The sequence below is a fragment of the Diabrotica virgifera genome, chromosome 3 (assembly GCF_917563875.1).
Source record: "Diabrotica virgifera virgifera chromosome 3, PGI_DIABVI_V3a".
Classification (NCBI taxonomy): domain Eukaryota; kingdom Metazoa; phylum Arthropoda; class Insecta; order Coleoptera; family Chrysomelidae; genus Diabrotica; species Diabrotica virgifera.
The window spans coordinates 98,856,555-98,882,287 of record NC_065445.1 but is presented as its reverse complement, the minus strand read 5'-3'; the positions used below and the strand labels follow the sequence as shown (position 1 = coordinate 98,882,287).

The 25,733-nt window shown below is 31.4% G+C and overlaps 2 protein-coding genes across 8 annotated transcripts in view; both read left to right on the top strand.

Annotated features, from left to right (window-relative positions):
- LOC114334667 (arrestin domain-containing protein 2) overlaps positions 1-11,711 on the top strand; it is a 56,075-nt gene extending 44,364 nt beyond the window's left edge. For all 7 annotated transcript variants that reach the window (XM_050645336.1, XM_050645331.1, XM_050645330.1 and 4 more), the window contains 2 exons: positions 8,197-8,361; positions 11,488-11,711. In XM_050645336.1, coding sequence (XP_050501293.1) covers positions 8,197-8,333 — 137 coding nt within the window. In that variant the 3' untranslated portion in view covers positions 8,334-8,361; positions 11,488-11,711. The remainder of the gene's footprint in view (positions 1-8,196; positions 8,362-11,487) is intronic.
- A 7,815-nt stretch (positions 11,712-19,526) lies between these two features.
- LOC114334661 (arrestin domain-containing protein 1-like) overlaps positions 19,527-25,733 on the top strand; it is a 46,394-nt gene continuing 40,187 nt past the window's right edge. The window contains exon 1 of the mRNA XM_050645316.1: positions 19,527-19,670. The gene's annotated coding sequence lies outside the window, so the exon portion shown is untranslated. The remainder of the gene's footprint in view (positions 19,671-25,733) is intronic.

Sequence of the window (25,733 nt, the reverse complement as noted above, 5' to 3'; positions counted from 1 at the left end):
ACTTTTTCTATGATTAATAGGGATAGTATGATTGAAATCATGGATTTTTGGGAAAAAATTATGTTTTCAAAAATTGTTTAAACAAATTAGACTGTTTATTAATTAATAAATGTCTAGACAAATTGCATATTTGTAATGTACAGAAAAAATTACATAAAAATTAAGAAAAGAACCATCAAAATATATTCAGTAGATCCCGAGATGTAGAAAATGATAGTAGTTTTAAGTTGCTTTTTATAGTTTTTGAACTCGTGCATTTGTCGACTCCCAGCTCCCCCTTCACTTACCACGACTAGTCACCAATTAAACTACATTTTTAAAAATTCGTGTAAAATACCAGCTTTTCTAATATGTAAAATGACTTATTCTACAGACAATATTTTTAAAGTTATTCTAAATGTTTTTAAACTACAAAATTTCACAAATTTGGCATTAGGATTTTTGACTATATTAGATAATATTTTTATCGTTTTTAGTACATTTTGATAGTATCAGTTTTCTACTTTCATTTGGCATACTCGGAATTGCCCTATCTTCATTATTTTCTGTCTTACCTATGTTATTGCAAAATAAAGGTCTCTGGGATAAACAATTAGAATAACTCTTAAACTAATTAATGGATCGGTCTCAAATTTTGAGGGTTTGTTAAGTACCCCAATACCCAACTTTGGGTGAAACACTAAAGTTCTAAGGTAGTTTTTGTAAAAGTTATTAACAAATAACGATTTTCACTTATTTTGCAGTTTACGTAGCAATAAATTAAGTTTTTAACTTTCAAAAATTGGCATTTTGAAGGTTTTTTAATGTTCTAAAAAATTAAATTTTGTAATTTTATGTCAACTATTTACCTTTTGAATGGGGTGCAAAAATCTATAAAATCGCGATTTTTGCACTAAACTGTTAATAACTAAAAAACGGACGCGAACTCTAGGCTGGAAACAGGTAGGTTTTCTTTCTATAGGTATACAATAACTAAAAAAGTAGTCAGCTACCTGGATCTTTGAGTGTCCCGAACATGGTCTATTTCTAGCTTATTACCCTGGTCTAAAATTGATCTCCGGGAGATGAAAATTGCATTTTAGGCATAAGAAAAATGCATTTTCAATGTGCATAATCAAGTATATTCAAATGGGAAATAAGCCACAATTTTACCTAAAAATGATTTTATTAACGTTTCGACGCCCAAGTCGGGTGTCGTTGTCAAAATAGAAAATAACACTAAATAAACAAAAATGTTGTTGCTTAGTAAAAAATTCTTCTAATAATTTATTTAATCTGACTCATTTATATCGGCAATTCAGACACGTATTATACATTTTAAAGTAGACGACTTTAAAATGATATTGCCAATATTGATGTTTACTCTCAAAACATTACATGGTTTACATTTAGTTTACTCTCAAAACTAATACCAAATTCTGACTTGATATTTTAAATTTTAAATAATACTAAAATACTAAATATGTACTAACTTGATATGTTACTGATTTACTAATTGTGGTATTTTCTTTCTATTGACTTCCTCCTTTAATATGGGTAACCACATCCTACTGCATTCTACCGAGGAATTTGCGACACAATTGGTTTCATTTAGCATAATTAGAGCCGCTTCTGTGATTTTTCTCTTTTTACTATCTGCTTCTTTTAGGACTATAATTGAATCTCTCCACTGAACTCTATGTTCATTATCCCATGCGTGTTGACATATTTGAGATCTATCAAATTCTCTATTTTTTATATAAGACTGATGTTCATTTACTCTAACGTCTAATGGTCTTGACGTTTCACCTATATAAAATTGTTCGCATTCACAAGGTATTTTATAAATACAATTCTTTGTTCTTTCTTGTTCACTGTTAGGTTTAGTTTTAGATAGAATAGATCTCAATGTGTTTGTTGTTTTGAATGTTGTTGATATGTTGAATTTATTTCCTATTGTTTTAAGTTTCTCGGATAGTCCTTTTACATATGGTATTGATATTTTCCTCGTATTATTTCTTGTGAATGTTGTAGGATCCCGTTCTAAGCTGTTCTGTTCCATTCGATCCAATCTTGACAATTCCTTATTTATAAACGATATGGGATAATCATTTTTTAATAAAACAGATGTTAACAATTGTTTTTCTTCTAAAAATGAATTTTCGTTAGAACAAGTAATTTTGGCTCTATCATATAAGGATTTAATGATTCCCTTTTTAACGTTGATGTTATGATTTGATTTGTAATTGAGATATCTGTTGGTGTGTGTTGGTTTTCTATACACTTGAGTCTCATATCCAGTATCCTTCTTTGAGACCAAAACATCTAGGAAAGGTAGGGTGTTATTGTATTCCTTTTCCATTGTAAACTTTATTGTCTCTTCTTGATCGTTTATAATATTCAGGAACGTATCCAACAATTCCGATCTATGAGGCCATATGGAAAACACATCATCTACATATCTCCACCATACTGTGGGTTTTAAATTTTGTTTAGAAATGATATTAGTTTCGAAATCCTCCATAAATATATTAGCCAATAATGGAGATAAAGAAGAGCCCATTGCGAGACCAAAATTTTGTTTATAGAATTCATTATTTAGTTGAAAATAGGTATTATTAGTACATAATGTCAATAACTCCATTATAGGGCTTTTCATTCACAGTCATTTGTTTCGAGCTTCTGTCATATGTCGTATAATCCGTGTATATTAATATTATACACAGATTATACAACATAAGACAGAAGCTCGAAACAAATGACAATCGATGAAAAGCCCTATAGCTGATACATTTAGCCTTGTCCTAGTTGTTAATGTATTATCATTTTCTAATTTCGTTTTGATTATGTTTAAAGTTTTATCTAAAGGCACATTTGTAAATAAACTGTTTATGTCAAAACTTACTAAAATATTATTTGGATTAAATTCAATATTTGATAATTTGTTTAAAAAATGTTGTGTATTTTTTTATAAATGTGTCATTATTATTTGCAAATGGTTTTATAATATTTAATAAAAATTTTGATAGTTCACTACAAGGAGAATTGATGGTACTACAAATAGGTCTAAGTGGAATATTTGCTTTGTGAATTTTCGGTACTCCATAAAAATGTGGTGTCTTACTGTAATGAGGTGTCATTAATTTTCTTTGATAGTACGTTAGGTCATTTTTAAATTTGAATAAAGTTCTATAGATTTTGTTTTCCAGTGTCTTCGTTGGATTCTTCGTTAATTTGGTATAAGGTTCATTTGTAATTAGATCTGTAATTTTGTCCTCATATTGTACTTTATCCATTATTACAGTTGCATTTCCTTTATCCGCTGGTAGGATTGTTATGGAGTCATCATTTTTTAAAGTTTTTAAAGCTTTTATTTCCTCTTTGCTGATGTTCTGTTCAATTTTATTAGATTTTTCCAATTCAAGTTTGCATAGTACCCTATATTGTTCTTTTTCATGAGTTGGTAAACACTGGGATATTTTTTCCACTGCGCTAATTATGTCTAATTTTGGAATAGATGGATGAGTGACAGCATAGTTTAAACCTTTTGACAATACCAAATTTTCCGTTGCATTTAAATGTCTATTTGATAGATTGACAACTGTCGCTAATATGTCATTATTTCTATTTAGGTTATCAAAAGTATGTATACTATTTTGTTCTAAAAGAATATTAAATTTATTTAAATGTATATTTCTTTGTTTCTGATATGAATTTTGATAAATTATGTGTAAACTAAAAATAATTCGATCAAAATCAGAATTTGATATCATCCCGTAAAGCAAATCTTCAATACTTACGATGTCTTGTTCAATAAAATATAAATTTGATCTATGAAATTGTAACCTTTCCCGGGTCATTGACACACTGGCTCTATGTAAAATATTTTGGAGTCTTCTGCTTGAGTATGCTGGCCGTAACCTCAAGCCTTTTGGTATTAAATTGTTGTCTCTACATCGTCTTAAAAATTTAATTGAATTTTGACAGTGTGCCAATTTCTCGTACAAAGTTTCCAATCTCCTAAAATTTTGACAAACGCTAGGCCCATACCGGTTTCTTAATGTTGTTCTGAAGCTATTTTCTTGTGGCATTTTTATAATCAAGTATATTCAAATGGGAAATAAGCCATAATTTTACCTAAAAAATGATTTTATTAACGTTTCGACGCCCAAGTCGGGTGTCTTTGTCAAAATAGAAAATAACACTAAATAAACAAAAATGTTGTTGCTTAGTAAAAAATTCTTCTAATAATTTATTTAATCTGACTCATTTATATCGGCAATTCAGACACGTATTATACATTTTAAAGTAGACGACTTTAACTTATTTCCCATTTGAATATACTTGATTATAAAAATGCCACAAGAAAATAGCTTCAGAACAACTTCAATGTGCATCTTGAAGAGATAGAAAATGAAAAATTTAGAACTCTGTAAATATGTAAATGAGTTCAATTTTTATACTCGGAGGTTATGGGAGTCGCTGAAAACGAATTTCATGTCGGCGATGGTGTTCAAGGTACCTGGTGCACAGGGTGGAATTCGTCGCCTGGAGTTTTATGTTATCATCATTCAAAATCAGTCAATAACTATTATTCGGGGTTTTGGTGGTCCCTGAGCACAAATCTCATGTCGACGATGATCTTTCAGATACCTGCTGCCCAGGGTGGAACTCTTTGCTTGGAGTTTTATGTTATAATCATTTAAAATCAGTCAATAACGATTACTCGGGAGTTTTGGGGGTCGCTGAGCACGAATTTCATGTCGGCGATGGTCTCCCAGGTACCTGGTTGCCTGGTTCAGTTTGCATTATGTTGGAAAATATAACTGACTCAATAAAAGAGAATTACTTTGTGAAGCCCTAACAGTGCTCACAGGAGTTTTGCCACTTCATCTAGAAATTACCAGAAGAGGAAGTCAATATTGGCTTCGAAAACATAATCCTGACAAAGTAATCGAAATTCTGGGTGTACATGTACACACCAGAAATGAGATAAACAATGTAATAGAGAGGAAGAGGCAAAATGAATGGGATGCGTCTGTGAAAGGGAGAAGACTCTACCAATACATACCACGTTTGAATGAAATTCCACCATACTTCAATCCAAAACCTGGGTTAGTGCACTTCCTAACAGGTCACGGCCCATACCCTAGTTATTTGCATAGATTCAGCCTCAAGCAGGATGATCTATGTGAATGTGGACAGGTAGGAACACCCGAGCATGCGATTTTCGACTGTGACATTTACGAAGATGTCGGTGATTTAAGACAGCGATTACAAGCAAGACAAATAGCAGAAATTTTAAATGATGAAGAACTTTATAATAATCTAAACGACTTGACAGACAGAGTTTCCAAAAAACAACTGGAGCTCTACAATCAAAGAAGAAACATACAACGAATTCCCTAAAGCTTTTGTTATAGAAATCTTTATAATTTGAGAATTGTTTTTATACTTTCAAATTTATATTTCAAAATTTAAACTTTAACTTTACACTTGACCACGTAGGTGGATAGTAAGATAGCTAAAACTAAATAAATTAGACCTCATTGTTAAGCGAACTTGAGAGTTGGTAATTGGGTGCATTGCGGAACTCTCTGGACAAGGTTTTGGACTAAGGGTCTAATGGCTCACCAGAACCGCCGGAGGGAAAGCAATGCACCAATAAACAATTTAAAAACTTCGAGCGAGTTCGAACTACGAAAGTAGTTAGTAGGCTAGGAAGTCATGATAGCAGGCCGCACTCAAGGTTGAGGGTGAGCAGCTCACGTTTTGGGTGCGGGCTGAAATCATGACTGGGATAATTATTAACTTAGTAATAGATTCTTAGGTGTAGTTTGGCATGTTGTAGGTCAATGCTGCATGAATGAAGGTTTGACATCGCATGATGTACAACCTTCAAATAACTCTACATTAGATGATTAGGACCTACTATTTTATAGAATTAGTATTTAGTTAATTTGTAGTTAGATATTAATTATAAATAAAAAATTGTAACTGTTCAAATAAAATAAATTGTTCAAATTCCGGCTAGGATTAGATTCCAGATGCCTGGCCTTTGTTATAAAAATAAAACTTGAAAAAAAAAAAAAAAAAAAAAAAAAAAAAAAAAAAAAACTTGTTACCCCCAAAACTCCGGATAATGGTCATTGACTGATTTTGAATGATTATAACATAAAACTCCAGGCGATGAGTTCCACCTTGAGCACCAGGTACCTGGGAGATCATCGCCGACATGAAATTTGTCCTCGACGACCCCCAGAACCCCGAGTACTAGCTATTGACTGATTTTAAATGATTATAACATAAAACTCTAGTCGACAAGTTCCACTCTGGGCACCAGGTACATTGGACACCATCGCCGACATGAAATTCGTGTTCATCGACTCTCATAACCCCCGAGTATAAAAATTGAACTCATTTCCGTCAATATTTACAGAGTTCTAAATTTTTAATTTTCTATCTCTTCAGGATGCACATTGAAAATGCATTTTTGTTATGCCCAAAATGCAATTTTCATCTACCGGAGATCAATTTAGTTCACAAAGTTTCCTGACATTCTTCCGAATCGAATTCAAAAAGTTGCATGACGATTCATCTTACTGCACAAAATTCCTAGGTTTAATGCTTCGTTGCCTCGTCAAATTATTTAGTTTATATCCCATATACAGTGCGTAAATCGTTCAGCTGGACATAGGGAACATACATTGTATATATTTAGATACATAAATACATACATTGTATTATATTAAGATAATTGTGGCAACTTCACTATCTCAATGACAATATAGTTGTTAGCATTAAGGAGCACTAACCACGGTTCTTAGACTATACTATAGTATAGTCTAAGAACCGTGGGCATTAACATCAAAATTGACAATTAATTTTGGGTGACACAAATAAACGTCAAAACATGACATTGTAGTAGAACTATTTTTGACCTAATGGGAAAACTGTGTCTGTTTAATTTGGAAATTAATTTTTAAATAAAAGATATTTTAAAAATTAAAGTAAAATTATTAATTGATCAGTCATAATCCTTGTTTTTGATTTATTTATGGACTGCCTTGCATTCAAAATCACTCATTCTATTCGTTGTAACAGCTCTATTGCACCAGAAACTCGTACTCGAACAGAAGTTTCAACTAACATAGGTTAGCGCAGTTGCCACAATGATCTCTATGTATATTCCCTATGTCCAGCAGAACGATTTACGTACTGTATTATTAACTATGTATATTAAAAGATTGTATAGTAAAACATGTTGCAAATTCTCCAAAAAAACAATATTTCATGTCGATTTCTTGCCAAACAAGGGAATGGAAACAAGGAATGCATATGGCGGAAATAAGATTACTTAGATACAGTATTTCTCATGATCATCTTTCAGTGCGTCACAGTTTTTCGATTTCTTTCTAACGCATTAAATTGTATGTGACAGAAAAAAGGCACGTCGGTGATTACATTTCGTCGGTGACATTTTTATAACATTTATTCTAGTTATTCTAGTTGCCGATAGATGGCGCCATAATAAAAAAATAATTTTTTTTAATTAGATAATAATATTACAAATATAAGCTGTATAATTTATAAGACTATACAAATCAAAGAAAATACCATTTTATAAATGCAAGAAACACTTTTGATTTGTTTTTATTCCAAATTGAAAATAAAATGTGACAACTGTCAGATTTAACGAAAATGTCATGTTAGAATAAATGTCATATATTATCACGGACTTACCCTTTTTCCTATCATTTGTTACGCACTGAAAAATGATCATGAGAAATACAGATAGATGAGTCGAGTGGAGTGGTAAAAAGGATAAAATTAAGATTATTAGAGGAACTCTAGGAGCGGTACCAATTCATGCCAAAATTAAAGAGCGTAGGTTAAGATGGTTTGGTCATGTTCAACGTCGAGATTCTAATTACCGAATACGAAGAAATGTTGCATGTCAAATTTTTGGAAAGAGTAGGACGGGAAGATCAAAGAAGGTCTGATGAGAGACGCTTAGGTAACCATGTCTGAATAGGATTGATATTGCCATCACCAATATAGAAAGTTATGGAGACTCGAATATAGAGAGGTAAATCTCGTCTAGGAATAAATGCAAAAATACTGATAAAGAACAAACTGCGTTAGTATTTTAAGTAATTGAAGTATGATAATAGATTGTCTTTATCTTAAAAAATTAAATATTTTTTATTTAATTAGTGTTGGACCCGGCACCTGCATATACATATGAAGAAACGTCACAAAATGAGAAAAATGGAATTTTGTTTTCAAATATTGCTAGTGCTCCTGAAGAAGAAGTACCGTCAGCTCCCCCAAAATCCAAAATGATGAACTAGGTTGCGGATATACATTTTAAGTTAATGGGTAAGAAAAACCATATAAAATTATCTTAATTTTTGTCTCTACAGTAAACGTTGGAATACATTCATTTTTTCATGAACGGGCGATTTTGGAAAAAAATCCCGAAACAGGTCAATTTTTATTTTTAAATTACGACTTTTAGGCCTGTATATCATACTAGTGACGTCACCCATCTGGGCGTGATGACGTCATCGATGATTTTTTTAAATGAGAATAGGGGTCATGTGATAGCTCATTTGAAAGGTAATAAAATTCTCTATTCAGTAATAATATAAACATTAACATAATTATTTATACAGGGGGTCAAAATACGTTTTACTGCTCTCAGAAAACAGAAAAAAATGTTTATTTGAAAAAAAAAATCATTGCTTTTCGCTTAAATTAGATGTTCAAACTGTCAAGAGGCACTTGGGTGGCTGCTTTAATATTGAATTTAAGCAAAAAACAATATTTATTTGTCAAATAAACACTTTTTCCTCTTTTCTAATAGCAGTAAAATATATTTTAAATTAAACAAATTACACACATTCTTCTTTTTATGTCAATAAATTTAATTCAAAAAAAAATTTTGGACACCCTGTATAAATAATTATGTTAATATTTATATTACTGTATAGTTACACGACCCCTATTCTCATTTAAAAAATCATCGATGACGTCATCACGCCCAGATGGGTGACGTCACTAGTATGATATGTATGCCAAAAAGTCGTAATTTAAAAATACAAATTGACCTGTTTCGGGATTTGTTTCCAAAATTGCCCATTCATGAAAAAATGAATTTATTCCAACCTTTACATGCTCACTATATTAGTGATGTAACGAATGTCATTTTTTGAATATTCGCAAATACAAAAAATGCGAATATCTGCTACGTGCTACCAACATTCGCGAATGCGGGTCCGAATGCAAATATTCAGTTTTTTAAATTTGTTTATATTTTTGTAATATTTTCTAAATTTATAAACAGAAGTTAATTGATCTTTAGTGTAAATTAATCTGAATCATAAGCTTTGTTACATAATATCAAATACTAAAATAACGTGAAGGCTGATAATACGATTATACGAGGTTAAGTTAACTTTTCTTAATTAAAAAAGATGATAAGTTAATGGATTTCGATTTTATTAACCTAATATTATCTTCAAATTTTTTTTTCTGATGCTTGTTCATATTTGCAAACATTCGCACAAATTTCGCGAATTCGAACGCGATTGCAAATATGCAAAAATATGCGAATATTCGCGAATGCGAGGACGAATATTCGTTACATCACTACTATACAGTATTGTGCAAATGTCTGGAATAAATTTGATATGTCGTAAGCAGGCGACTGTAAGGAAAAATCCTGAAACAGGTCGATTTTTATTTTTAAATTATGATTTTTTGGCATATTTATCATACTAGTGACGTCATCCATCTGGGCGTGATGAAGTAATCAACGATTTTTTTAAATGAGAATAGGGGTCGTGTGCTAGCTCATTTGAAAGATAATTCAATTCTATATTCACTAATATAAACATTAACATAAATATTTATAGTGTCAAAAAAATTTTTTGGATTAAATTAATTGACACAAAAAGAAGAATGTATGTAATTTATTTAATCCAAATCACATTCTACTACTGTCAGAAAACAGAAAAAAATGTTTATTGGACAAACAAACATTGCTTTTCGCTTAAATTCAATGTTCGAGATGCCACCAATCTGCCTCTTGGCAGTTTGAACATTTAATTAAAGCAAAAAGCAATGTTTATTTCTCAACTAAACATTTTTTTCTGTTTTCTGGCAGTAGTAAAATGTATTTTGAATTAAATAAATTACATACATTCTTCTTATTTTGGTATCAATTAATTTAATTAAAAACATTTTTTGGGCACCCTGTGCAAATAATTATGTTAATGTTTATATTACTGAATAGAGAATTGAATAACCTTTTAAATGAGCAAGCACACGACCCATATTCTGATTTAAATAAATCAACGATTACGTCATTACGCATAGATGGATGACGTAACTAGTATGGTATATAGGTCAAAAAATCATAATTTAAAATTAAAAATTGATCTGTTTCAGGATTTTTCCTTAAAGTTGCCGGTTTATGAAATATTGAATTTATTCAAGACATTTGCACCATAGGTATTGTATATTGTCCCACATTATTAACTTTGTGAACTTTATGAACTTTGTGTTAGGTATTAACATTTTACTTAGTTATTACAAAGTAGTTAAAAGCTATAACATTATGTGTATATTTTGTTCAGTATTTCTTTCAATATGCAATTTTAAACACCATTTTTGAGTTATTATCACGGTACATCTTGGTATGTTTATGGGTTATAACAATGAATAAAAAATATCACCATTGGCAAGGTTCAAAACTCTAGTCTGGCTATGGTTAGTTTCTAGTGACATACAGTCGGAAAAATGAAAGAATAGGGCTTTTCATTCACAGTCATTTGTTTCGAGCTTCTGTCATATGTCGTATAATCCATGTATATTAATATTACACACAGATTATACGACATACGACAGAAGCTCGAAACAAATGACAATCGATGAAAAGCCCCATACCCATGAACGATCATATCAATCACTTATTTTCTATTTGTTGTCTTTTTCTATAAATAACAAACGTTTGTTTTAGAAAAAGATAGCAAATACAAAATTTGCTATCAAATGCTAATTAAAAAAAAATACAAAACTTTAATTTTTCCGACTGTAGGTAGGTTTGATGCTGATTTAAGTTCATAATAATTTGTAATTTATGTTGCAAAATAAAATCTGTCTTTTTATTAGAGCTGACCTTATTTGTGAAGTAGACAACCTTTTTTCAATAACATCTTTTTAGTACACATATTGGAAAGATGTTGACAGTTCTGATTTTATAACATCAGATGTTTCGTTTAAAATTAGGACTGCGAAATTAATTTTAAAGATTTAGCCTTAATTTTACTGGTTATTACTTCACTGATTGAATATAGTAAATTATTAAATATATGTATATTAGAGAATACTTACCACACGGACAGTAGAAGAATTTTTTAGATATATTTTAAGCACACAATCATTTCTAGGTATTTTATATTTATAAAGGTTCCTTTATTTTATTTTATTTATTTCTTGTAGGTGAGTCCACTTCGTCGTTATCTCTGGAAAAAAGCATGTTTATCCATTCAAAGAATTATTTTTCTACCTCTAGTTGTACATAAATAAAACAAGAATACAATATCGATTATTTTTGCAGATAATAGTTATAGTTTTTAAGTATTGTTATCTACATATTTACATTTTAAAATAATACTTTTGTACTTTAAATTTTTAAATTGAATATACGTATCTACTTTGTTTAATTTAGTATAGGTACCTATTCATACAAAAGTTAAAGCCAAAAAGATCAACAATTTAAAAGAAAACCAACTGCAAATGATTCGCTTACAGCACACAATATACCTTAAACAACTACAGCAAACAACATTACATATACATCCAATACAGCAAAAAGGCAAATTTTAACCTCTCCTGATATATCTCAGAAGCAAACAAAATGAAACTTTTATAGCTCCAAAAAATCCGCACCTCAAAAGAAGGCATCAGATCTCGACGCCACATCAGTGCCAATTGAACACATTTTAACGAAAGTATCTCTACGCTAAAATTCACTGAATTATTTCATTATAAACGCAATGAGATCAAAATTTTCCTGAAACATAGTCAAAATCCATGCAGATGATTCTGACGGCTTATACACTTTATTAAAAATTATTCAATATTAATTGATCAAAGTATGAAAGATGTCACAAGAATTATAAAGAAAATAATTCCAACATATGAATCTTCTCTCACTGAAGAAAGTGACTAAGATTTATCTCAATAGTCCAATTAAATTCATTCTTCAATGGAACCCAAATGGCTTTTATATCCACATTGAAAACATTAAAATGCGAGTCAATAAACTATCACCACTAATACTGTATCTACAAGCTACAAGACTACATAAGAGCTATATAAAAATAACGAGGTATCAGCAGAAAGTCAGTGGCCCTCTGACTACCCTAGAGAACCTACTGTCTTACTCGCTGAAGTCAAAGATGCAATTAAATCAGTAAAGAGAAATAAATCCCCAGGCATTGATTCAATACCATATGAAATACTACAGTTACTAGGTGACAAAGGATTACATATCATCCATTCTATCTGTGTCGCTGTTTGGAATTCAGGAAAATGGCCATCTGATTGGTGTAACCTCAATTTATATCCCGCTACACAAAAAGGAACTACTACCAGATATGAAAACTACCGCACACTGTCACTAATAACACATGATAGTAAAATGTTGTTGCATTTCATCAAAAACAGATTAAAAACCTATCTACATTACCAAATACCTCAGGAACAAGCGGGTTTGTAAAGGGTAAAGGTACAACGGATCAAATCCTGAACCTGAGACAATTTATTGAAAAGTCTAGAGAATTTCAAGTATCTATGATTATATGCTTCGTTGGCTACCAAAAGGCATTTGATTGTATAAGCTGGATAAATCTGTGGTCAATTTTAATAGAAATGGGCGCACCAAGGCACCTGGTGACACTTATTAAAAATATGTAGCAGTCCAATATAGCGACAGTACGATTAGATCAGAAGTTCTCAAACCAATTCAAAACCGAGAGAGATGTTAGACAAGGATGCGTGTTGTCACCTGACTTATTTAACATTTATGGTGAACATGTCATGAGGATGGTTTTAGAAGGATGGGCCGGTGGAGTAACAGTAGCTGGTAGGAAATCTCAAATTTGAGATTTGCTGATGACACTACACTTACAGCAGCAAATGAGCAAGAAATGTTTGATCTTCTGCGAAGAGTTGGGTACGAAAGCAATAAAGTTGGTCTGAAAATCAATAAAGCTAAGACAAAAATAATGGTGGTCGACAGATTCGACACTATTCAACTGACTAACATGTTACAGAAATACCAGATAGTAAACACCTTTGTCTATCTCGGGTCTAGTATAACTAATGATGGTAACTGTGAAGCAGAAGATCGGAGACGTATTGGTATGGAAAAAAATGCGATGAGTCGCCTAACTAAAGTTTGGAAAGACATCTATTTTTCAAAATATCAAGATGAGACTGGTGAATGCCCTTGTATTCTCAATATTTATATACGGAGCAGTGACTTGGACTCTTCACGCAAGCGAGCGCCAAAAAATTGATGCCTGAGATGTGGTGCTGGAGAAGAAGGCTGCGCATACCTTGGACAGCTCATAGGACAAACGTTTTCATTCTAAACCAACTCAAGAATAAAAAAAGGCTGTCCACAATATGTCTGCAATGAATTCTACAATTCTTTGGTCACGTGATTCGCAGAGGTGACGACAGTTTGGAGAGATTAATTGTTTCTGGAAACGTTCCGGGGAGAAGATCAAGAGGACGATCACCAACTAGATGGTCCGACCAAATAAAGCATTCAGCTGGAAACTCATTCTGCGAAGCTCTTAGAGCAGCTGAAGATAGAGACCAATGGAGAAACATTGTTAGGAATATTGGAAGAAATCACGATCCTCAGTAATGGGGAAACGACAAGAGAGAAGACTACAAGAAACTCGTCTTTCCAACAATCGAGTAAAATTTAAAAAATATTCTCTTTATACAAAAATAAAACAGTCAACTCAACAGACTGCGGACAGGTCATCCAAAATTTCCACATAAATACATCATCTCCAAGGACCTTCAGTCTATTTGCCACAACAACGGCATAACCAGGATGATCCTAAGGGGGGTTACAACTTCAAACTGGTTTGATTTGTCAGCAACACATAATGGTGTTAAGCGTATAGAGCTCAAAGTACATCCCAATGGGGGGAGGGTTATAACCCCCCAACGTTACGCCTATGGCCACAACTACAGTAGAATGTAGCAGGCTCTGGTTTTCAATACTAAAAGAAGAAGTCGAAAACAAGAATATACCAACATTAGCGGATTAATAGAAAGTCGGAGACAAATCACCCAGAAAAATACATAATACATATATACAATACGGATCTACCCCAAAATCCCTACAGCCACAATCCCGACGGCCAAAATCCCGACACGCCAGAATCCCGACAGGCCAAAATCCCGACAGGCCAGAATCCCGACAGGTTTGATAAGTTTCTTTTTAACATATAATTACATTTATTTCTTGTTTTTTGTTTATGGCCATCTGTTTTTTTATTTTTTGTTACTAAACAAAAGTATTTACCATCTAATATGAGCTAATTTTCTAAATCAAATTTCTAACATGGGTATATGAATTATTAAATTATTTTTTTTTGCCAATATATAGTCCAATAATATAAATATGTATAATCAAATCCTGAATTCAAGTTTACTTTCATATAATAGATATTATCATGTCACTTACAACCTTCCATTTCAGTAAGTACCTATAGCTTTTATATTATAAAATGAAGTATTTAAATAATTTTTTCTTTTAAAATACATAATAATTTACATGTCGGGATTTTGGCCTGTCGGGATTCTGGCGTGTCGGTGTTTTGGCCGTCGGGATTTTGGCTGTCGGGATTTTGGGCGGCACCGATACAATACATAAACATACATGGTGTTTCATTAATAATTGTCCATATAGTAACTGGAGAAACCTTAGCACAAAATACGAAGATTTAACCTAAAACACTTAAATAAAATGTGGTTCCTTACTGAGTTACAGGGTGTTTTATCTAAAAATTTAAAAATTATTTTTGCTCAGCATTTTAAAACTATTCGACGTATCCTTTTCATACTTGGCAGAAAGTGCGAATACTATACACCCTACAAAATTATAATAAACAAACGTTTCTAGCTGCTACCAGAAGCGCACGACAGGGGCTAGTGAATGGCTGACCCTTCTCAAATTCTACGCCACTGGAGGAATTACAATTTTAGTGCCATTTTTAGATTCTCCAATACTTTCTACGTAAATAATATACTCCCCATTGGTAACGATAAAGTCATTAGTTTTCGAGATATTTAAAGTTAAATATGAAACGGCACAGTTATTTTGATTAAATTTATATTATGATTCATATGATTAAAATTTAAAAATTATTTGTACCCAGTACTTTAAAACTATTTGTCGTACCCTTATCATACTTGGCAGAAAGTGTAGGTACTGTACACTCTACTAAATTAAGATAAATAAACGTTTCTAGCTACTACCATAGACGTACGACAGGGGTAGTGGCTGGTTGACCTTTCCCAAATTCTACGCCACTGACGAAATTGCTATTTTAGTGTAATTTTTTGATTTTTCAATACTTTTTTTGTAGATAATATACTCATCATTCGTAACGATAAAATGATTAGTTTTCGAGATATTTGAAATTAAAAATGAAGCGACACAATACATTAATCAAAATAACCGTGTCTTTTCATTTTTAAGTTCAAAGATCTCGAAAACTAATGACTTTATCGTTACGAATGACGAGTATATTATTTTCATAGAAAGTATTGGAGAATCCAAAAATTGAACTAAAATAGCAATTCCGCCAGTGGCGTAGAATTTGGAAAGGGTCAACCATTCACTTTCCCCCGTCGTACGCCTCTGGTAATAGACAGAAACGTTTCTTTAACATAATTTAGTAGTTTGTACAGTACCTATACTTCCTGCCAAGTATGAAAAGGATACGTTGAATAGTTTTAAAATGCTAAGGAAAAATAGTTTTTAAATTTTTAGATAAAATACCCTGTAACTCAATAAGGAATCCCATTTTATTAAAGTGTTTCGGGTTAAATCTTCGTATTTTGTTCTAAGGTTTCTCCAGTTACTATATGGACAATTATTAATGAAACACCCTGTATAATACATAAAAACATAATACACAAATGTAAAATACCTACACAATCAAATAATACAAAAACACAAAATAATCAGAATTTGATATCATCCTGAGGACAAAAACACGACCCTCAGATTTTTCAGCTAAAAGCACAGCTATTTACCTAAAAGATGAAGGCAAAGTACTAAGTCACCCATTAGTTTTAAAAAACAACCGCTAAACAATTTTTGGTTATATTTTTTGGTACCTTTTTAAAATAATCTTTTTGAAAACGATTTCCGGAGTGGAAATGAAAACGTCAAACAATTATGAAATGTATTTTCCAAATATTCATTTTATTGGTTTCAGAGGTACATTTGTTTTCTTATCTAAAGCAACCCTTCAAAACAAAATATTGGAAATTTCAGATACCTACTTAATAATATTATTGCAGTGCCTCTGCGAGGCACTGCAATAATAGTTAGTAATAAACTAAAGCACTACGAAATACAAAAACATGAATGCGACTATCTACAGGCCACCAGCATTGTTGTGGAAGATCAACTAGGCCCACTAACAGTATCAGCTATATACTGTCCGCCAAAGCACAATAACAAAACGGAACAGTTTGAAAATTTCTTTAAAACATTAGGAAATAGATTTATAGCAGGAGGAGATTTTAATTCTAAGCATACTACCTGGGGATCCAGAATTATTACCACAAAAGGCAGAGAACTTCTTAAAGCTATAAATGCGACCAATGCAAATTACCTCACCACAAGGGAACCAACTTACTGGCCTACCGACAATGCAAAAATACCTGATCTACTCGACTTTTATATTGTTAAAGGAATTAATGTTAAATTGGCAAAAGTAGAATCTTGTTACGATCTACCCTCTGACCACTCTAGCGTAATCGCGACATGGTATGCACAAATAACAAACAGTACTAAACAACCATCACTATACAGTAACAAAACAGACTGGAGCATTTTCAAGACTAAACTAGATGAACTAATTGACATAAACATCCCATTGAAAACAGAAAGTGACATCTACGCAGCAGTAGAAAATCTTCAGAAATCTATACAAGAAGCTGCTTGGTATGCTACCCCTGACTGCTACCAAACAGAATTGAAAGAGAATTGCCCAACTGTAATAAAGGAAATGATTGCTAGAAAGAGAAAAATAAAGGAAGAGTGGCGAAGAAAAAGAACACATGAGAACAAGGCGAAATTAAATAAAATCACCAAGGAAATTAAACTACAATTGCATAATATCAAAAATAACAAAATACAAGAATATCTTACAGGTTTATCAGCAAACGCAGATAGTGAATATACCCTTTGGAAGGCCACGAGAAAAATCAAACACCCGAAACAACAAATACCACCAATACGAAACCAAGAGGGAAACTGGTGTAGAAATAATAAGGAAAAAGCCGAAGCATTTGCAAATCACCTCACTAATGTATTCCAGCCACATCCCATGGAAGATGGTGACACAGAGGAAGAAATAAATGACTTCCTGGAATCGCCCTACCAGATGGATTTACCTATACAAAAAATCACCACTAAAGAAGTTAGAAATATGATCCAGCATGAAATCAGTCCAAAAAAAGCTCCAGGGTATGACCTGATCAACGGGAAAGTACTGCAGCAATTGACATGCAAAGGTCTGAAAATGATAACGCAAGTATTTAATGCAATATTTAGGCTAGGTTACTACCCAGAACAATGGAAAGTTGCTCAAATTATTCTCATACCTAAGCCAGGGAAAAATAAAACTCAGGTGACTTCATACAGACCAATAAGCCTGCTACCTGTTCTATCAAAAATTTTGGAAAAACTTCTCCTTAAACAATTATCCCTAGTTATAGAAGAAAGGAAACTAATTCCCCAACACCAATTTGGGTTCAGAACACAACACGGAACGATAGAACAGGTACATAGACTGGTAAAACACATCAGAAGTGATCTAGAAAATAAAAGGTATTGTTCTGCTGCATTCCTGGACATTGGTCAGGCCTTCGACAAGGTATGGCATGCTGGTATGCTCTTTAAACTAAAGAAAAACCTTCCTCATCCTTTTTATCAAATCCTAAAAAGCTATATTTCCAACCGACATTTCCTAGTCAAGCAGGATAATGAATACACAAGCCTAAGACCAATAAAAGCCGGAGTACCACAAGGAAGTGTCTTGGGACCGATATTGTACTTGCTCTACACTGCTGACCTACCCACAAGTAACAAAACAACGTGTGCAACTTTTGCTGATGACACTGCTCTACTAGCCTCTCACCATGATCCAAATACAGCATCCAGAACCCTTCAGAAAAACCTTAATAATATACAAATATGGCTTAAAAAATGGAAGATAAAGGCGAATGAGAGTAAATCCATCCATGTAACCTTCACCATGAGAAGACAAACATGTCCATCTGTAACACTAAATGAAACTCAACTCCCACAAACCGATACTGTCAAGTACCTAGGAATCCATCTTGATAGGAGATTAACTTGGCAAAAACACATTTTTACAAAAAGAAAACAACTAGGAATAAAATTTCGAGAAATGTACTGGATCATCGGTCGTAAATCTCAACTATCACTTGAAAACAAACTGCTGATATATAAAACTATATTAAAACCAGTGTGGACTTATGGTATCCAACTTTGGGGGACAGCCAGTCAAACTAACCTAGAAATATTGCAGAGATTCCAGAACAAAGTCCTTAGAACAATGCTGAATGCCCCTTGGTACGTGCCAAACTATGTGATAGAGCAAGACCTCAATGTGCCATCCATAAAAACAGTAATAACGGAATATTACAAAAAATATTCCAAGAGACTAGAATCTCATCCAAATGAGTTAGCCAGCAACCTTACTGATGACCACAATGATGTACGACGCCTGAAGAGATTCAAAGTAGTGGATCTAGCAAGAAGATTCGAATAATCTGTGATAACTAAACTTATTTTAATTTGTTTTAATTTAATTTATGTAAAGAGGGTGATCACTGGATCTCCCTCTACAGGTCAAAATTTTCAATTTTTGTCAAATAATTTACCTATTGTTCTCAGTTGAGGACAGATTGTAAATATTACAACATTAAATAAAAAAAAAAAAACTTAATAATATAAAACAATAATTAATATCTTTGATTAACATTTAGATAATTCAATATTGCGCGGTTACTATTTTTAATTACTATTTTTAATTTTAACTGATATGTTCTTTCCTGAAAGAATTTTTCACTTGTTTTTTAATTAGTACTTGCTGTAATACCCCCGTAAAATCGAAATTTCGCTAGAATAGGAAAAGGGAAAAGAAAATATTTCGAGTAACCTTCAACAAGGACTTTCCAAATTATCCGGTCAATGTTTGGATGCGTGCCATTTAATATATATCCAGTTTCCGAAAGGAAAATAGAGGAAAATAATATAAATACAAAGGGTGTAATAATATGTAGTTGTCTGTTATAGTTTTAGAATGTAGAATACAATTTATATTAAGGTAAGTTAGAATAAAATCATTAAAATAACCATGCCTGGTAATTTATTCAACGTATAAAATAAAAATTGGAAAATCAATAATAGCATATATTAACTCAAAAGAAAATCTTATCAGTAGTTTAGTAAATATATTTTTTTATGTGCCTATATTTATAAATTTTTATATATTTTTTAAACAAATTTTAATTAATAGTGGAGTCACTGAAGGTTTTCACCTCCGATTTCGTTGAACCTTCATCGATTTTCATGAAAATTGGTTAGTAGTTAGAAGATACTTCAAGGAACAAAGGTGACATGATGCCAACTTGCGCTTTTACCCTGGGGTGGATGCCACCCCTTCTCGGGGTGAAATTTTTTTAATAAAAATAATACCAGAAATCGATAGAGGGGCAACTTCTAAGCAAAATTTGTTATATAAAGTTATTAACATAAATCAATACTTTTTGAGTTATTAAATATCAAATATTTTATTTTTTTCTTTAAAAAAATGCATGTTTTAAAGCTGTTTTTCACGTATTACTCAAAAACTATAATAGTCGAGGAAATGAAGCATTTTGGCTCGCAATTTTTTCGTCCAGCATGGATTTACTTGAAATTTTCACAGAAGTTAGGGAATAGTCCAAGGATTATTTTCTATATCATGCCGCTGTACGCTAATACCTTGGGGTGGTTGCCACCCCATCTCGGGGTAGGAATTTTTTATTAAATTTTAACCATGTAAATCATTGTAAAACGTAATTCTAACAAAAAAATGTATTTTACATTTTTTTCGTAAAACTAATATTTTTCGAGTTATTCGCGGTTGAAAGTAACAGTTTTTCGACGAAAAATCCACTTTATTAGAGAGTTTTTTGAGAATAACTCGAAAAAAAATGCATTTCATCAAAAAAGCCGTAGCTATCGAAATTGTGTCTTTTAGTAGCACAAACCAAATTCTTTTTCTGTAATATTTTTCCGACCAATACAAACCGATATACGGCATGTTAAAGGTTAGCTTTTTCCGTCAAATGTATAATTTGAAATATTCAAAGCCAAATAACGGGAAAACTTTGCATTTTTTAAAGAAAACTTAAATAATCTTTTTTCAAGGATACAATTCGACTTGGAATTTTAGCATAAAAATTGAGTGAAAAAAAATCAGTGAAAACAACCCCTAACTACCCTTCTAATTAAAAATTGGTCTTTACTTTTCTGTAATTCCTTTTTTTATTTGTATTATCAATACACTCAAGAAGTTTGACCCATTTAAAAGGGCCAATTTTAGAAAAATTGGAGTTTAAAGAAAAATTGATTTTTTACAATTTCGTATTTTTCACCATTTTCTTCAAAATATCTCCGAAAATACTAGAGATACGAAAAAAATGATAGGTCACTAAATTGTAGCTTTTTTAATAACTAAAATTTCGTTGTCCGTAGATTTTCATTACAGTAAAGGGTTAGTGAGATATAGCTGTTTAAAACCTCTATTTACGAGCAAACACCCTCTTATCGAGCCCTTTAAACCCACCCCAATTAAAAACTAAGGGATCTTACGGAATTTGATTTACATAGTCTTATAGCTCTTTAAAAATCCTACAAAATAATTTTGGAAAAAACTTTTATCGACAAAAATAAAGAAGCTATGTTTATAAAACGAATTTTTTTTTGGAAAAATTGGAATAGTCCGCTTATAGAGCATTTTCAATGTATATAATACCACAGTACTAGTTCGTATACTGGAAGATGACTAATTACTAAAAACTATTTGTATTTGTATTTGTACATATTTGTAAATTCGTATTTTTGTGTAAATAAATGTTTTTGTAATTCTTTAATTCTACTTTTGTTCTGTATAGATCTATTAAATTATCTACTTATAAAAATTGCAATGTTATTAAGGGTCGTTTTTAAGGGTTGAAATATGATATATCCTTTAGCATAAAACAATCATTATTTAACTAATCAAAACCAAAGTTTATCCATGTTAAAGTTTACAACGGTTGTATATAATTTTTGAAAATAAGGGGTAGATTACACCCCTAAAAATAATCAACGCCCTTGAACATGATATAGAATACGAAGTACAGGGTGAGATGATCGTAATCTCAAATTTTTATGTAAATCGATGCAAGCCGAAATTATTCTTTTCGGATAAGTCAATTTTTTATATATAGCTCTAACAAGGGTGCTTGTAAGGGTTGAAATATTATGATAATATATCTTAGAGCATAAAAAAATCATAATGTAACTAATAACAATGAAATGTTGACAATATTAAAGTTTAAAATGTTATTTTATAATTTTTCACGCTTAAAAACCAAAAGCATACAACGGCTCAATATAGAAAATGAACTAGAGGGTGAATTGAGCATAATCCCAAATTTTTGTAGAAATCGATGCCGGACGAAAAAATTACGAGGTTTTGCCTATATCTACTAATATTTAATTTAGTTACTTACTTATTGGCGGTTTTATTTAGATTTTTAAATCATCTAGTCCGTTAACTTTGTCTCACTTGATCTTAATTTTTTTACAGTCCTAATATATTGTAACTTTTTTCTGAATAATACCTACATATTTACATATTAGGGGTACAATTAGGGGTAGTTTTCACCCTTAAAAAACCAAAAGCGTACAACGGCTCAATATAGAAAATGAGCTAGAGGGTGAAATGAGCCTAATCCCAAATTTTTGTACAAATCGATGCTGGACGAAAAAATTGCGAGGTTTTGCCATTTTTTCAGTTTCATTTCCTCGACTATAAGCTTTTGTAAAAAAGTTATTATTACCAAAATTAAAGATAATAAAAAATTTAATACAGTCCCCACTTAAAGAACAGGGGCGTCATTTGATAGGGGCAGGGTGGGGCATTTGCCCACCTGGCCCTGAAAATGACTGAAATTTACAAAAAATACATAATTTTCGTCATTACATCATATATAATATATTGTATATATAATGCTTGCCCCCCCCCCAATCAAAATTTCAAATGACGCTCCTGTTAAAGAACTAAACTAATGTTATTTCAAAGTGAGTTATGGGTAATTAAATGTATATTTTTTTCGACGAGTACTCAAATCTAAGTATTCAAGCTTACATAACGGGAAAACGATGCATTTTATAGAATATACTTGATAAGCACTTGCAAAGTACTTCGGAATACCTATCAAATGAGCTCAAGTAGAAGTTAATAGCATCAAAATTAAGCAAGTTATGATGAAAATAAGAGAACCCTTTCGATTTTTTTAGGAAAAAGTGAAAAATAAAACATACGCCATTTCCACAAAAATTAAAATTTGTAGTAATCCTCACAATAATTTCTTTAGGTTAACATAGTTAATGATTTTAACAATTTTGACCGGTTTGTAATACATATTTTTGAAAAAAAAAGATAATTTTAAAAAATCAGAATTTTTAAAATTATCGTACTTTTCATTTTCTTTTGATAATAACTCCAAAAATACTCAATATACGTAAAGAATGATATATAGCTAAATTTTAGTTTTTTCTGTTCCAAATACTTTACCGATTTTGCTATTTTCATAAAGTAAAAAATAACCGAGATAGAAACGTTTAAAATTTCAATTTGCTGCGAGAACCATGGAACAGGGGCCATTTAACCTTTTATTTTTAAAAAACTAAGAGGTTTAAAAGACTAGACGTTTTTTAATAGCTCTTGGAATCAACTTTTAATTAGTTTTTAGTTGAACCTGATATCTTAAAAATTAACGGAGTTATTTACAAAAAAACAATAACATTTTTTGGAAAATTTTTTAAAAGATATATTTTGAAACATTTTTGGTGCATAAATTTTAATGCTATCAACTTGCTCGAGGGCTTATTTGATAGATATTTCTATCAACTTTAACAAATGCTTAATAAGTTTATGTTATAAAATGCATCATTTTTCCGGTATTTAAGCTTGAATACTTAGATTTGAGTACTCGACGAAAGAAATATACATTCAATTACTTATAACTCACTTTTAAATGCTTTTAGTTAGCAGTAAAAGGTTTTTCTTGTAAGGAGTTTATTTGATTTTTTATTAGCCTCAATTTTGATAATAATAACTTTTTTGTAAAAACTTATAGTTTTTGAGTTATTTATGAAAAATCGGTTAAAAACATGCATTTTTCTCACGAAAAGTTAAAATCTTTGATCTTTAATAACTCTTTGATAACTTTATATAACAAATTTTGCTTATAATTTGTCCCTCTATCGAATTGTGGGGTTATTTTTAATAAAATAATTTTCACCCCCGAGGAGGGGTGGCATCCACCCCCAGGGTAAAAGCGCAAGTTGGCACCATGTCACCTTTGTTCCTTTGAGATATCCTCTAACCACTCACCAATTTTCATGCAAATCGATGGAGGTTCAACGAAATCGGAGACAATAGCTCATATCCACCTGCAGTGACTGCACTATAATAATTATTGTGAAATATAAGTAATGTAGTTCATTCAAAATATTTGTACTGAAAAATATTTGCAATGTAAAAAGTACTGAATATTAATTTTCAAATTATTATCCAGTACTTTTTAAAACCGCATCAACCCCTAGGGTTAGTAGCAGAATCAGTACTTTATTTAGGGATTTTTTTATATCTTAACATTTATTGACTTACAAACATTTAACATTTTATATTTTTCACGTATTCCAACTTAGCAAAGTACAAACATAATTTTTGTAAGATACCTAAGAGATAATCTATTAAATATCATACCTTAAAAAATCAGCAAAAATTAATAAAACTATATGCAATGCGCCTATTTTTTGCCCCCATCCAACTAATTTCTGAACTATGGATATAAATTAATAAGTTTTTGAATTTCTGAATTAAGGCATCTGTAAATTGTTCTTAGAATGTTTTAGTGACATTATTATTCAAATTGATGAACAAACGCGATTTAAATTTTTTTAAATGGGATTATACGGCAAACAATACCTTATTTGGAAACTCTTACAAACTTCACTCAATATGTTCCTAGATTTTTTTTTATTGTTTTGCTCCATTTTAAAATGAAGAGCTTTATTGTTCAAAATGATGACTGTGTAAAAACATAAAGTAGGGAAACAATTTTCTTATAATAATTTTAGAGATCTTCAGAGGTAACCATATATACACCCTCGGAAGATCCCTAATGAGAGTGCCCACATAACAATTTCATAACAATTTCAAAAAAAGTATATACTGAGAATATGCGTAATTACCATTGGGAATATGCAGAGCACATACACATACTGAGTATAGATATACTACATTACAGTACTTAAACGTTCTATGTATATACTTAGAATGTACTACCGAACTTCTTTTCATTATATACTAAGAATATACTTTTTAGGATATTCCAAGCAAGTGCTATACCTTATATATACCGTGCTATACCGTGCTTAGAACGTACTACCGTACATATTTTTAGTATCTGGGAAGAATATACTTTGAAGAATATCCCAAGGAAGTGCTATATTGCTCAGAAGTATGTTTTCAGCATCACCTAATCTCATCTTAGGTTCTACTGGTTCTACCAAGTACCTAGTTACATATTCTAATTGCATATGAGAATGTAGTTAGTGCATTGTACAATATTACTTAAAAAGTAAGTATATATAAATTTTAGTTATTTATTATAAATATTATATAATATTTATCTAAACTAACCTATAAGTAACTAAAATTTATATACTTAAGTTTATGTACTTGCCTACTATTTAAGTAATATTGAGTTAACCAAAATGAATCATATTTTGAAGCACCGCAAACAGAATAAAGAGATTATGTATGTTCCTAATAGTCCTATTCCTTTTAGTACTTTATCGTTCGCCTTCATCCTTAACACTGCATAATTAGACACAAATTTCTGTTTTCGTTTTCATATTTTACCGTGGCGTACTTAATCCCTATCCAGGTAGGAAATGGTCAGAATGAGACTGGCCGTTTGCAGTTGAATGGGATGTCCCCTATCACGTCGATATAATTCCGATCCGATCTTCTATAAATACTTGCTTTTACGATCTGGTGATAAAAATGGTGGATGATCTATTCTTTCAGTTCTTTGTAACTGAATGTACCCAATCCAACGAT